Source organism: Staurois parvus, unplaced genomic scaffold (assembly GCF_062004578.1).
Source record: "Staurois parvus isolate SC_StPar_1 unplaced genomic scaffold, SC_StPar_1.0 ptg000018l, whole genome shotgun sequence".
Taxonomy (NCBI): Eukaryota; Metazoa; Chordata; class Amphibia; order Anura; family Ranidae; genus Staurois; species Staurois parvus.
This window is the reverse complement of record NW_028317814.1, coordinates 24830515-24846480: the sequence shown is the minus strand read 5'-3', so window position 1 is coordinate 24846480 and position 15966 is coordinate 24830515. Positions and strand designations below refer to the sequence as shown.

Genomic DNA, 15966 nt, shown 5'->3' with positions numbered 1-15966 from the left:
CCAGCTGCTTCTCCATTAGCATACTCACTTAAACCCCATTGGGAAGAGGGCACTGGTATAATTGAGGATGAGGACTGGAGTGAAATATTAGAGGCAAGTAAACGAGTATCCCCTAAGGTATCGGATCGCCTCACACAATGATATATTATTCATAGGTCATATCTCACCCCAATACCCTTAGCTAAATTTTGCCCGTCTTGTAGCTCTTTGTGCCCTAATGCCTATTGGCCCAGGCACATTCAGTCACTTAATCTGCACTGTCCCCGAATCCAGGGCTTTAGGAAACAAATTGTTAAATTCCTCCATGACCACATGGGTTCTCCACTGCGACTAGATCCTAAGCAATGCCAATTGGGCTTCTTTCTGGAGTCTGACACGGAGAAACATTCTATAACCTTTTTAAATGAAACATACGATTACAATCTGAAGTTCTTCATTTTGTGTGGGGTAATAAATGAACGGATAAATAAATCAACACTATACTCTCAGAAAACACATGGTGGCTTAGGACTTTCCAGCCTCCTGACTTATTTCCAAGCGGCCCAGATATCACAGCTCTCTTACACTACAGCCAAAGGCCATAAACCCCAATGAGTTATTAGAGTTATTAGTGAAGCCCTGTCTTGTCATCCTTATGCCAATGGCTCTCTGATGTGGCTTCCCAATCGATTACGTCCTCCAATTTTATGCCATACATTATCTTACTCCTTAGCTGTCTGGAACAGGCTGCGCATCCATAAATCTCTATCTTGTCTTCGTACCCCTTTAGCCCCTATCTTCTGTAACCCTGAATGCAGACCATGCCACTCTCCTCATTACAATTCTGCAGGTACAGCAGCTGACTGATAATTAAAAAAACACTCCCATACGGATTCACTCTGCAAATGGACACAGACGAACATCTACTTCTTCAGAATGACAAATGTTAGGAATCTGCAAAAAAGTTTGTTAAAACCTTTGCAATGTACACAGATCACCCAGCAGAGACAAAAGTGGAGTTACTCTTTAACAGTATCCCTTACTGGAAAGACCTGAGTGCAATCATTTGGGGGGGGGGGTTCCATTATTTCTAGCTATACAGTATTTTTCAGGTGCAATCAAGGTTTAAATAGTCATCAACAAAGTGCTTCTTTAAGGCCTCATTCAAACTAGCTTTGCTTTCTAAAGTGCAATCTGTATTTGGACTGCTTTTTAGAAAGCATTTGAAAGCAGGGAGGAGGCGTTGTATCTCTTCCTCATAGTCTGCTTGTTGTTTCGCAATCGCATGCATTGCACGTGGTTGCAGTGTGATTGTACAGTGCACTATTCACTTGAATGGGCGGCATTCAGCGGACACTATGCCTGGCACTGCATGGCTATGCCTCTGCAGCTAAAGGGGGTGTTAAAAGCGTGGCTCAACCACAGTGTTTTACAGCTCCTCAACCGCTAGTGTGAACGAGTCCTAAAAGGTCAGTCCACTGATATTTCTCTTTTTAGTATATATACCACATGTCAGTTTCTTATACCTCTTGTGAACTCTCTTGGTGAGATCTACAAGGTGAGTTTCTGGGTCTGCACACCAAGTTTGGCAATTATGAGGAGCGCCCACTCCCCTTGTTGGATATTTTAATCTGTGTCATATTATGGAGAATATAAGAGGATCTGATACACACAATGGTGGATGAAATATAAACACTAATATGCTCAATAATAAATAATATTAAACCTATACCCTAATTTGTGAAAAATAAAGTCCCATAAAGCAATCAAAAGCTCTCAATAAAAATCATATGTCCCTTTGAAAAATAAGTCCAAGTGTCCAAAATTATTTTGTGTCCAAAAAAATTTTTTTGTTCAAATCCTCAGCCTCTTGTAGCAACTTGATTTACCTCAAAGAAAAAAACATAAGAGCCACATAGTGCATTATCCTTAGTAAATATAAATTATATAAAACTCCTCCAGTGATAATTCACCCAAGTGAAAAAAAGTGTAAACAAAAAGATATATATATATATATAAATACATGTGCAAACACAAAATGTAGTGCAAAACTGTGCAAGTGAACCACTCTTTATGTGCTCCAAACACACGACAGAGTACACTTCTACTAGAGTAAGGAGTCAATACCCTTACCAATGTTCCAAAACCACTTTTGCCTTAGAAACACACATCAAGAGGACTGTATGATGGGATGAATTTTTCCTCCTGCCAGTATCCTCGAGTTTCACTTCCACCTCCTAACACCATGTGGATCCATCCACACTAGTGTCTCAGACCACTCTCCGACATATCCGTCATCCACATACCCAAATATAAAGCAAAATATAGTGTAATACCGCCACACACTAGATTTCAAAAGCTTTAATGGTACTGCTTACAATCTTAAAATCTTGTTTATCGCATGGTATACATAGCTTTGTTTGCCGTCACCAGTCCAGGAGAGTCCAACCGCCTGTAACAGTCCGTATTCCCCTCTCCGAGATGGCCGCCACTCAACTTCCGGTTTCTCGTTTGCGTCTGACGTCACTTCCCTCTAACGCGTTTCGTCATAGGACGTATTCATAAAGGCCCTTTATGAATACGTCCTATGACGAAACGCGTATACCTGGACTGGTGACGGCAAACAAAGCTATGTATACCATGCGATAAACAAGATTTTAAGATTGTAAGCAGTACCATTAAAGCTTTTGAAATCTAGTGTGTGGCGGTATTACACTATATTTTGCTTTATATTTGGGTATGTGGATGACGGATATGTCGGAGAGTGGTCTGAGACACTAGTGTGGATGGATCCACATGGTGTTAGGAGGTGGAAGTGAAACTCGAGGATACTGGCAGGAGGAAAAATTCATCCCATCATACAGTCCTCTTGATGTGTGTTTCTAAGGCAAAAGTGGTTTTGGAACATTGGTAAGGGTATTGACTCCTTACTCTAGTAGAAGTGTACTCTGTCGTGTGTTTGGAGCACATAAAGAGTGGTTCACTTGCACAGTTTTGCACTACATTTTGTGTTTGCACATGTATTTATATATATATATATATATATCTTTTTGTTTACACTTTTTTTCACTTGGGTGAATTATCACTGGAGGAGTTTTATATAATTTATATTTACTAAGGATAATGCACTATGTGGCTCTTATGTTTTTTTTCTTTGAGGTAAATCAAGTTGCTACAAGAGGCTGAGGATTTGAACAAAAAAATTTTTTTGGACACAAAATAATTTTGGACACTTGGACTTATTTTTCAAAGGGACATATGATTTTTATTGAGAGCTTTTGATTGCTTTATGGGACTTTATTTTTCACAAATTAGGGTATAGGTTTAATATTATTTATTATTGAGCATATTAGTGTTTATATTTGTACGCCTCTAAGGGTAGAGGTGAAGTGTGCTTATATAGAAAATTGGGGATTCATTGTGATTATTCTATAATATTAATGGTGGATGAAAACACCAAAACATTTTCTGGGAATTACATCATGGAGATAGAGGATCCAGGGTTGAGGCCACCAGACCTTACATACAGTATAACTAAATTATCCTTTATGGGTGAAGTGGCCCTTTAATATTTGCATTCATCATCAAAGCCACACTGGACCGTATGAGCTTTCAATCTTCAAGGTCACCAAGTTATTTTGAAAGAATCCCACAGGAGGGCAGCATTGGTCACATATATCTGCTGTGACCAAGTTAAGGTTAAACTGCATTTCTCCTGAAAATAATCCAACTTTTGTATCCAGAACAAAGGTGTGTAAATACCTATGTGGGGTCACTCATTCCACAGGGTAACCAGTCTGCTCATGCAGGTCCCAGGGCATTCCTTTGTGTATCTTCCAGCTTGTATTACCAATTCCTGTGCTCCTATATCTCATTCTATGTATGACATCTCGCTGTTCTGGATATGCACAGTGTATGACTGAGACTAGCTGTATGGTGTGTGTAGTTTTCATCATTGCTATGTAATGCATTTCTTACCAATAAGAACTGAGTGAGGGTCACTGAAGGTCTCCTTAAGTCCACCCTGTGGAATTATCCAAACTTTAATCCTTCCGTCCTCTCCACCTGAAATTTGATTCATAAGATGATTATGTAAACAAATTCATACTATGTAGGAAGATGGACAATGGGCATCTTCAGATATGGTAGTTGCATGTGTTTTCTTCATTTTATGCCATTTTTTCCTTCCTTTTCACCTGGTGATCCTACCTGCAACATTCTTCATGTCCTAGGGTGGCAATGCTCACAAACTGTACTGTATCTAAGCAGCAGCAATGTTGTCACCCTAGGGCAGGTAGTGGTTTAGGAATACAGAACACCTCCACTCCTCCATAACCTAGAAAAAGAGGTGTTCTGTAGTGCACAGACCTAAAAACAATAATGAATGTCTATAGAAAAACAACATAAAAAGTTAAAGGATAAGTTCACCTTTGGGAACACGTTATATGTTATTTTAGGGTGGAACATGTAACATGTTCCCGCAACCTCTCCCCGATCCTTCCCTCACTGTGACAGCGGGCTGGAGATCTTCTCCCCGCACCTGCTGTCACAATTTGAAAAGAACCTGGCTGTGCGGGACACCACCCACATTGCGTCGTCATTCAATCACAGAGATCTGTGAATGAATGAATTACAAGTACCGACATTCTTTCCATCTGACGGCTTGTAGTTCTCAATGAACTACCAGTGCGCTAGTAAGCACTCTAGTTCTCCATTGAGTCTTCCTATTATTCTGTAAATGCCTGCCCGTATGAAGTGCGAGCAGCCAGATACACGGACAGTCTGTAGGAGCGAGAGATTGCACCTGAAATCTGCTGATCGAGGGCGCAATGCTTGGCAGGCTTCTAAAAAATATAATAATAAATGCACATTTTTTTGCCTGCAAAAAAATTAGCATTTTTTTTTTTTTAGAAACGTGAACTTAGCCTTTAACCACTTGCCCTCCAGAGGATTTACCCCCCTTCCTGATCAAGCGATACGGCGCTGCGTTACTTTAACTGACAATTGCGCTGTCATGCAACCCTGCACCCAAATTAAATTTATGTCCTTTTTTCTCCACAAATTGAGTTTTCTTTTGGTAGTATTTGATCGCCGCTGCGTTTTTAGTTTTTTGCGCTATAAACAAAAAATGATTGACAATTTTGAGAAAAAAAACAATATTTTTGACTTTTTGATATTAAACATGTCCAGTAAAAAAAAATGTAAAAATCAAATTTTGTCATAAATTTAGGACAAAATGCATTCTGCTACATGTCTTCGCTAAAAGAAAATCCCAATACGTGTAAATTAATTGGTTTACGTGAAAGTTATAGCGTCTACAAATGGCGGTATGTATACACTGGAATTTTTTTTTTATACTAGTAATGGCGGCGATCAGCGAATTATAGCGGGACTGCGGCGGACATCCTGACACTGGGGGGAACTGACTGTCACTGACACCAATACAGTGATCAGTGCTAATAAAAAGTACTGACACTGTACTAATGGCACTGCGCAGGAAGGGGTTAACATCTGGGGCGATCTAAGGGTTACCTTTGTGTTGTTTTACTGTGTGCTGTGTGTGTGAATTACTGTGTAAGCACTTGGTTTGTATATACAAAGCAGTGTGCTGGAGCTGACAGGGGAAAGATCTGTACTGTTTACTTACAAACCTCCCCCCCCCCCTCGTCACTTTTTGAAAGCAGCGCGGCTGTGCGGGTCTTCGCCCACACGGCTTCATCATTCATTCAGAGTTCTGTGGATGAACTACAAGTCCAGACACCTGTAAAGTATCCTCAGTGAACTACCATGGAGCTGTGGTAGTTCATTAAATCTTCCTGTCAGTGTAAAACTGTCTACCCATACAAGGTACGAGCACACAGATTATACTGACAGTCTGCAGTAGACCTGTATGGAACCAGTGATCTGCTGATCAATGATACAATGCTCTACAAGCTCCAGTAAAAAAAAAATAGTACTGTAAATGCACATTTTTTTAACCTGCAAAAAATTTGGAATTTTTTTTTTTTTTTTTTAAGTGAACTTATCCCTTATTTCCCAATCTGCAACATGAGAGGGTGACATAGCTTTCAATGTACCTGTGACCAGTCGCTGAGGATTGAAAGGGTCCCATGTAAGGTCTGTGACAGGCACTGTGTTCTCAATAGTTGGCAGGGAGTCTGGTAAACGTCCTGGCTGTGACAGCTGTGGGTAAAACATGTACACAATCAACCATGAGTTTTAATGAGGTTTCTTTGATCAAAAAGTATAACAGAATCCAGAATCCAAAAACTGTAGCTGCTGACTTTTAAAAAATAGCCACTCACCTGTCCCACGATCCCACGTTGCCTCCGCCGCAGCTCGTTTCACTGGCCGTCCTGTATTCCAGGCGCTGGCATCTTCAGTGTGGGCACCCGGCTGTGACAGCTTGCGGCTTCACAGCCGAGTGCCCAATGCGCATGCACGAGGAGCGCTGTGCTTCCTGAATGGCCCCGTCGTCTTCTGCGACCTGTCATGTGTCCCACAAGACTTCAGGGAGGGAGGGTAGGAGGACAACTTCCGTGTCCAATCGCCTAGGACAGTGGTCGGCAAGCCGCGGCTCGCGAGCCACATGCGGCTCTTTACAAACTTTAATGCGGCTCTTCTGTGTGCCGGGCGCCCGCTCCCCTCCCTCCTCTCGGGCGGCCGCCCCAAAAGTCAGGACTCTGCAGCTAGCCCAGCAATGGGCAAACTACGGAGCGTGGCAAACATTGGCTGTCAGGATGTAGGCGGGGCAGCGTGACAAACTCCTCTCCTCTCACAGTCCGCCCTGAAGACCGGAACGGCGCGGGAACACGGCGAGAGGAACGCGCGGAGCAAAGGTAAGTGAATTGACACAATATGGGGAATGAATTACTATAGGGGGGATGAATTACTATAGGGAGGATGAATTACTATAGGGGGGGATGAATTACTATGCGGGGGGATGAATTACTATGGGGGATGAATTACTATATGGGGGATTAATTACTATATGGGGGATGAATTACTATATGGGGGATGAATTACTATGGGGGATGAATTACTATATGGGGGATTAATTACTATGGGGGATGAATTACTATATGGGGGATTAATTACTATGGGGGATGAATTACTATATGGGGGATGAATTACTATGGGGGATGAATTACTATGGGGGGATGAATTACTATATGGGGGATTAATTACTATGGGGGATGAATTACTATGGGGGATTAATTACTATAGGGGGATGAATTACTATATGGGGGATGAATTACTATGGGGGATGAATTACTATATGGGGGATGTATTTTCAGTTTTAAAAATGTGGCTCTCAAAATAAATTTCAATCGTGGTTTTGGCGAGATTTGGCTCAGTTGAAAAAAAAAGTTGCCCCCCACTGGCCTAGGAGATCACAGCGGAAGTGGGAGCGGGTAACTGTCAAATTCGGGTACCCGTTCCCACACCCCCACTCCCCAAAGGTGCCAATCCTTAATGGGGAATGGGGGACCAATCTTTAAAGCGGAACTTCCCCTTTTGGGTGGAACTCTGCTTTAACAAAATTATTTAACAGATGCCCCCATGCACGCTATACAGCATGAATACAGGAATCTCCCAATGCAGCTTTTGTATTTTGATAGCCGACACCTACACCTGCCAGAATACCCAAATAGCTGCATCTAGCTGGATGCAGCCATGGCTCAGCTGACGAATTTTCCACCCGTCTCCTTTGACTTTTCAGTCGAAGCATTTTGGGCAGGAGGTGGCCACCAGGGTCACCCACATAGCAAAATGAGTGTGCATTCAGTTTCAGGGCTTTTAGATGTGTACACAAGGGAGGATTTTACAGGTAAACAACATGCATTAAAATACATTAACCTCCCTAGCGGTCTGATTATGTCAGTACTTCTGTGCTCAAAGCGGTACATTTTTTTGCATGGAAATATGTAGTTTTTTTTATTGTAGGCCTGTAATTTTTAGGAATAACTCACTGAAATCTGTCTGAACAAGGGTCTAGTAAACATCCCGGGTATCTTAAAATTTGAAACACGAAATCATAAATTATAATTTAATAAATAATCATAAAAAATATAATAATAATAATAAATGTAATTCAATAATATAATCAAACCAAAAACACTGAAATTTTAAATATAACGCCAAGTTCGCACATCATGGAGCAAAGTCGCAAAATTGTTTTCAGTGTCTGATGAGGAATTTCCCCCACGAATCATTATCACTCAATTCTGCAAGTGGTTCTGATTTATTATCGCTGTTCTCTAGCCGGTCTAAAACCGCTTTTGACCTAAAGGGATGCTTTTTGGACGCCATGGACATTTCTCAGTTTCCAGGCAGAAAGAACAGTAAAAATGCAGGCAGGGCACAGGACAAAGCACTCGGGACAAAATGTATGTGAAATGGTTTGATACAGGAATGTTATACTATGTGATTTTAGTGTATTTAGTGAATGTCACTTTTTAACATTTTTAAATTTCCCGCCAGTTCCGGCCCCCGGAAGACAGATGCTGGCATCCGCTGGAGGAGATGGCCGGGGACGCTGCAGGAGGGACATCGCGGGAGCGAAGGACAAGGTAAGTGCAGAAGGGATCCCAGAGCAACGCTGCAAGGTATTCCCAAGTGTAGCTCAGGGTTACCACTTTTGGTGCAGAAACTTTACCCCGAGCTACACTCGGGAATACCGCCAGGGAGGTTAAATGCACATTCTTATGGGAAAATTGATGTTGAATTGAATGGTATGGCGACAGGTCTCCCTATTTTCTATCAGGGAAATAGTCTGGTACTGTCCAGAATCTGCAGAGACGTGAGGGTTAGTATGTAACAGAATGACTGTAGGGATATTGTTGTAGCACTATAACTATACAGATCTCTGAACTGATGTTGAATTCAAGTCAGTAACAAAATGTCTGATTTTAGACTACACAGTTTGAGCCGTACCTCCAGCACTGCTATCTGGCCCCCTGGTCCAGCCAAAGGCACAGCCACTCGCTGGTGGTTCGCACAGAAACCGTCACTCTCTCCTGGTGTGCTCTGGCTCACTCCTTTCAGGTTGGTGATGTGATTGTCACGATGGAGGACAGTGCCCTGAGTATGACGGAACCGTGAACTGGGACCTGCATATATAATAATCCAGTGAAAGCAATACAAATTAGTTTACTCCCAATACTGAAGCATATGACCAAAACATTCACTTTAAAGCAAACTTTTGTTTTGCCCACACAAAACAAGCCAACAGGTCTGCTTTAAAGCCCCCTTCTTTTTTTACTTTTCATTTGTTCCCAGCATTGCATACAGTAAAGCAGCCAATGGATGAAATTGATCAAAATTGCTCAATTCTCCCCATCAGCACAGGCAGTGTTGATGGGGGAAATGCCTCCCGCAGGAGCCTTCCCTGCCGGCAGAACACAATGATCACTGCTAATGGCTATGACCACCGCCAGTATTTGTATACAAAAAATCTGACAGGCTGGATGTACTGAAGTCAACCGATGGATCAACTTCAGTACAACCAGCCAGCCCATAGATGGATCAAATCACGGTCGGTCCCTGCTGAATCTGCCAACATTCAATCCATCTATGGCCAGATTAGGTAAAACAAGTACCCACTACTCCTGGGTTTGTCTCATTCCCCTTCCTCTCAGGTGACAAGGGTGGTATTTGGTTATTGGCTCAGAACTTTCACATGGGACAGGAAAAGTCCTCAGCCCTGTGTAAGCTCTGATAAGAGAGCTTACACAGTACTTTTACTCCTTGCTGGTGGTGGCTGAATGCAGCTGTGAGGATACAAAGGAAATGTGAGCATGATTTCTGAGAAGGAGGGGCTATAAAGTGAACCTGGCAATTAGTATGAAGAGAGAATGGGATAGCTTCTCCCCAATCACTTAGATTGACAATATGTGCAGACGTTGCCCCATTTCCATTGCCTCTACTAGCAAGGCCCATCCCCATCAGATCCCAAATTCATCCTGCCTTTAAGTGGTTGTAAACTTGAGACATGAAATATGAACAAAGCATATCCCTATATAGTGTGTACTTGTCTCAATCCAGAGCATTACGTGTCATTTCTCCATACTCCATACTCTTACCACTTGACCTGTCTGCCGCTTTTGATACTGTTGACCATCTCCTTCTCCTCAAAAAACTCCACTCTCTTGGCCTCCAAGACTCTGCTCTCTCCTGGTTCTCCTCCTACCTATTGCAGCGCTCCTTCAGCGTTACCTATAACTTGGTCTCCTCCTCTCCAGTTCCTCTTTCTGTAGGGGTCCTTCAAGGTTCTGTCCTTGGACCCCTTCTCTTCTCCATGTACACCTCCTCCCTTCATCACTTGATAAACTACCACGGCTTTAAGTACCATCTCTATGCTGATGACACACAAATCTATCTCTCTACTCTTCATCTCACCCCTTCAGTCTCCTCTCGCATTACTAACTCACTAAGTGACATATCGGCATGGATGTCACTCCACTTCCTCAAACTAAATATTTCTAAAACTGAGCTCATACTATTCCCTCCAGCCTGTGCCCCCTCCCCCGACTTCTCCATCAAGATCAATAACACAATCATCAGTCCCTCCCCTCATGCCAGGGTACTCGGTGTAATCCTAGACTCCCATCTGTCCTTTCAGCCCCAAATCCAATCACTGTCCAAATCTTGTAGACTTCACCTCCAAAACATCTCCAAGATACGACCGTTCCTAACCACGGAAACCACTAAGCAACTTATTCACTCCCTTGTTATACAGTTGTGTCCAAAATTATTCAACCCCCAATGCTGTAAAGGGGTTTAGGGACTATAGTGTACATTTGGAATTGTATTCAGAATCAAATCCTACAAGGACGTTGTAACTACCCAAATGCAACTAAAATGACATCAATTGTTTATGTAATACAGTAGTAAATGGTTCTTATGTGGTTTCTTCATTGCCACAATTATTCAACCCCTTAAAGACTACCACTCTGAAGAACAGAGGTTCATACAGGTGCTTTCCATCAGGTATTGAAAACACCTGTGGATGTCACCGAGCAGCAATCAAGCATAATAAGCACCAATTAGGCAGCTTTAAAATGACTGTGATACTCAGCTCCTTCTAGACATTTACTGGTGTGGTTACAAACATGGTGAAGGCAAGAGAATGGTCCAGGAAGACAAGAGAAGAGGTGATTTCTCTTCACAGGAAGGGCAATGGCTATAAGAAGATTGCAAAGATGTTAAACATACCAAGAGACACCTTAGGAAGCATCATTCGCAAATTCAAGGCAAAGGGCACTGTTGAAACGCTACCTGGTCGTGGCAGAAAGAAGATGCTGACTTCGACTGCTGTGCGCTACCTGAAGCGTAGAGTGGAGAGAAGTCCCCGTGTGACTGCTGAGGAACTGAGAAAAGATTTGTCAGATGTGGGTACAGAAGTTTCAGCCCAGACAATAAGACGCACACTGCGTAATGAAGGCCTCCGTGCCAGAACTCCCAGGCGTACCCCCTTGCTGTCTCCAAAGAATAAGAAGAGTCGACTGCAGTATGCCAAAAGCCATGTGGACAAACCACAAAAGTTGTGGGATAGTGTTCTGTGGACTGATGAAACAAAATTAGAACTGTTTGGGCCCATGGATCAACGCTATGTTTGGAGGAGGAAGAACAAGGCCTATGATGAAAAGAACACCTTGCCTACTGTGAAGCATGGTGGAGGGTCAATCATGCTTTGGGGCTGTTTTGCTTCTGCAGGTACAGGGAAGCTTCAGCGTGTGCAAGGTACCATGAATTCTCTTCAGTACCAGGAGATATTGGATGGAAACGTGATGCAGTCCGTCACACACCTGAGGCTTGGGAGACGTTGGACCTTTCAACAGGACAATGATCCCAAGCATACCTCCAAGTCCACTAGAGCATGGTTGCAGAGGAAAGGCTGGAACATTTTGGAGTGGCCATCGCAGTCACCAGACTTAAATCCGATTGAGAACCTCTGGTGGGACTTAAAGAAAGCAGTTGCAGTGCGCAAGCCTAAGAATGTGACTGAACTGGAGGCCTTTGCCCATGAAGAATGGGCGAAGATACCCGTAGATCGCTGCAAGACACTTGTGTCAAGCTATGCTTCACGTTTAAAAGCTGTTATAACTGTAAAAGGATGCTGTACTAAGTACTAAGATTGAATGTCACTTGGGGGTTGAATAAAACTGATAATGCTGTGAGCACAGAAAAGACATTTGTGGTTATTTCATTATAACTGTTATGTTATATTTGTCTGACCTACAAGTGCCTCTTTAATGTAAATGTAAGCAAGATGACTGAATGATCAAAAGCAATGTCAAACTGGCCAAAACACTCAATTTCAGTGGGGGTTGAATAATTTTGGACACAACTGTATCTCGCCTTGACTATTGTAACTCCCTCCTCACTGACCTACCTCATCGCAGGCTATCCCCTCTTCAATCTATCATGAATGCTGCTGCCAGACTCATCCACCTTACTAACCGTTCCATATCTGCCACCCCTCTCTGCCAATCCCTCCACTGGCTTCCCATTGCCAAACGAATAAAATTCAAAACATTAACAATAACATATAAAGCCATTTAGAACTCTGCCTCCAATTACATCACCACTCTTGTCTCCAAATATCACCCAAACCATACTCTCCGCTCCTCCCACGACCCCTGCTCTCTAGCTCCCTCGTCTCCTCCTCCCATGCTCGTCTCCAAGACTTCTCCAGAGCCTCCCCCATCCTCTGGAACTCTCTACCCCAATCTATCCAACTAACGCCTACTCTGCCCACTTTAAGGCGATCTCTGAAAACCTCTCTTTTCAGGGAAGCCTATCCTGCCTTCAGCTAATAACCAAATCTTCTATTACTCCTACCAGTCCATCCCCCACAGTTATAACCTTTTGTACCACTAGCCCCTCCTTCTTAGATAGTAAGCTCCAAGGAGCAGGGCCCACCTATCCTCTTGTATTGAACTGTATCATTGCTGTATTGTCTCTCTTTATATTGTAAAGCGCTGAGCAAACTGTTGGCGCTATATAAATCCTGTATGATAAAAATAATCTACTGCCTCATTCCTCTGCTATTTGCATGAGTCTCTGCTGACAAGTTTTCCTGACACCGAGACAAATGGTGACAGGGGAGGGATCTCCAGCAGATTGACAGCCTCAGCTCTGATCCTGTGTGCTGTGTGCAGGGGGTGTATCTCTTCCCTCCAATCAGCTTTCAGAGCTCTTGTACATTGAGTAACTACAGCTCTCCACACCCCCTGCTTTTCAGAGCTGAGAGATTCAGTGTAAATTCTGGACTTTAAATGGACGTACAGGACAGATGGCTTCACATAAACAGGTACAGCTTATGTGGGAGGATTTGTTTAATCCCTGTGTAATACCTGGGGTCAGTCACTTCATTGAGTATATGTACGATTTACAGCCACTTTAACTAACTACACTATTCCCCTGGTTTACTGCAGGAAAATAAAGGGTGTACCTTGATCCCCAAAAAAAACTATCAGGTCCTACGAGTCTGCCTTAGTTGTGTTGTGGATGAATAGATGCTCCAGCTATACTGTCTATGCAGGGCAAAGCACAGATTACTTTTACTTTCTCTGTGTTAAACTTTATGAACCCAGTCTCATCTGCAATGCCAGCTAAGAAGCTACTGAAACCTTTAGAATATGGAGATGCGCTACCTTTAATTTGAACCAAGGTCACCATATCATCTCACACGAGTGCACCAAAAGAACGATCACCACTTACCCAGAATGCTTTGCAGAGACCGTTGACTGGTGCTGGAAACAATCCCACTGGAGGGAGAGGTGACAGAGCTGGAGGGAGAAGAGAGAGCACTCCCTTCCTGAGGGATATAAAAAGACAGGATGTTTTCAAGATATATATAATATATGAGCTAACATGGACAGTGCATAGTAACCCAAATGACCATTCTTAGGTCATGATACAAGGTGACCCCCTCCCCCACCTTCCCACTATAATCCTTCAAAATCCTAGCTGGGCCTAGAATACTGTTGGCAATACCTTTCACTACTCTACAAATCATGTACAAACTGTATACTTTTGAATGCTTAATATGACGACAGTGAACAGCACCAGACACCCAACACAGCCTTCTGAAGTAATGCTTACTGCTATGCACAGTGCTGTTAATGTGACATGTTTCAGGTACTGGGAGCTGGAAGAGGAAGTAAACAGGCAGGCTCATGGAGTGAGGGGAGCACAAAGCATTGTGCCAAAGTTTGCTCACAGACCTTCGGACAAGTTAGAGAAAGGAAGGCAGCAATAAGAAGCTTCAGATTGTGAAGAGTAGTGTCACCCTCGAAGACAGTGAGGGGGTAGGGCTACATAAGACACTAGAGTTACCAGGCCTACAAAACATTTTGACAGATATCTATATACATACATACACACACTGTATTGCCAAAAGTATTGGGATGCCTACCTTTACACGCACATGAACTTTAATGGCATCCCTATCTTAGCCCGTAGGGTTCAATATTGAGTTGGCCCCGCCCTTTGCAGATATAACAGCTTCAACTCTTCTGGGAAGGCTGTCCACAAGGTTTAGGAGGGTGTCTATGGGAATGTTTGACCATTCTTCCAGAAGTACATTTAGGAGGTCAGGCTCTAAAGTTGGACCAGAAGGCCTGGCTCACAGTCTCCATTCTAAATAATTCCAAAGGTGTTCTATCGGGTTGAGGTCAGGACTCTGTGCAGGCCACTCAAGTTCTTTCACCCCAAACTCCCTCATCCATGTCTTTATGGACCTTGCTTTTTGCACTGGTGCGCAGTCATGTTGGAACAGGAAGGGACCGTCCCCAAACTGTTCTCACAAAGCTGGGAGCATCAAATTGTCCAAAATGTCTTGGTATGCTGACGCCTTTAGAGTTCCCTTCACTGGAACTAGGGGGCCAAGCCCAACCCCTGAAACACAACCCCACACCAGTCAGCAGTCAGGCAAGTACCGTTCTCTTGGCAACCGCCAAACCCAGACACATCCATCGGATTGCCAGACAGAGAAAGCGTGATTTGTCACTCCAGAGAACTCTAGAGCATCTCCACTGCTCTAGAGTCCAGTGGTAGCGTGCTTTACACCACTGCATCCGACGCTTTGCATTGCACTTGGTGAAATAAGGCTTGAATGCAGCTGCTCGGCCATGGAAACCCATCCCATGAAGCTCTCTACACACTGTTGTTGTGCTAATCTGAAGGCCACATGAAGTTTGGAGGTCTTTAGCTATTGACTCTGCAGATAGTTGGTGACTTCTGTGCACTGTGCGCTTCAGCATGCGCTGACCCCGCTCTGTAATTTTACGTGGCCTACCACTTCATGGCTGAGTTGCTGTTGTTCCCAGTTGCTTCCACTTTGTTATAATACCACTAACAGTTGAGCGTGGAATATTTAGTAACAAGGAAATGTCACGGATGGACTTATTGCACAGGTGGCAACCTATCACGGGACCACGCTTGGAGTCACTGAGCTCCTGAGAGCGACCCATTCTTTCACAAATGTTTGTAGAAGCAGTCTGCATGCCTAGGTGATTATTTTATACACCTGTGGCCATGGAGGTGATTGGAACATGTGAATCCAATGATTTGGAGGGCTGGCCCAATACTTTTGGCAATATAGTGTATCTCACTACTCTGTGTTTAAATGTGCGATTGGAGGTTTGCTTCAAACACATGAATAAATGACGCATTTGACTAACCAGCAAGCATGTGTGTGGCTGAACTATCAAATGAGAGGTTCCTATACTCACACTGCGCTCAGGAGATGCCACTCTCTGCCCAGGTTGAGCAGTCTCTTTCTTTTTTCTCACGGGACAGGAAGTAACTGATCTTTGGGATGGGTCTAAGGAGACCTTTTCCACCTGGAAATAAAAAGAAGACTGCCAAATTGCATATGTCTAGAGCAGGGGTCTCCAAACTTTTCAGTAAGAGGGCCACGTCATATATTTTACAAATATTCAATGGATAAATATACTTGAATCTTTTTTGGAATCA

General features: G+C 43.3%; 1 protein-coding gene across 1 annotated transcript in view; it reads right to left on the bottom strand.

Moving 5' to 3' along the window:
- CORO7 (coronin 7) overlaps positions 1-15966 on the bottom strand; it is a 304171-nt gene that overhangs the window by 21426 nt on the left and 266779 nt on the right. The window contains exons 14-18 of the mRNA XM_089683334.1: positions 15723-15833; positions 13708-13804; positions 8917-9092; positions 6057-6162; positions 3958-4044 (exon numbers count right to left, since the gene is read on the bottom strand). Of these exons, the coding sequence (XP_089539460.1) occupies positions 3958-4044; positions 6057-6162; positions 8917-9092; positions 13708-13804; positions 15723-15833 (577 nt within the window). The remainder of the gene's footprint in view (positions 1-3957; positions 4045-6056; positions 6163-8916; positions 9093-13707; positions 13805-15722; positions 15834-15966) is intronic.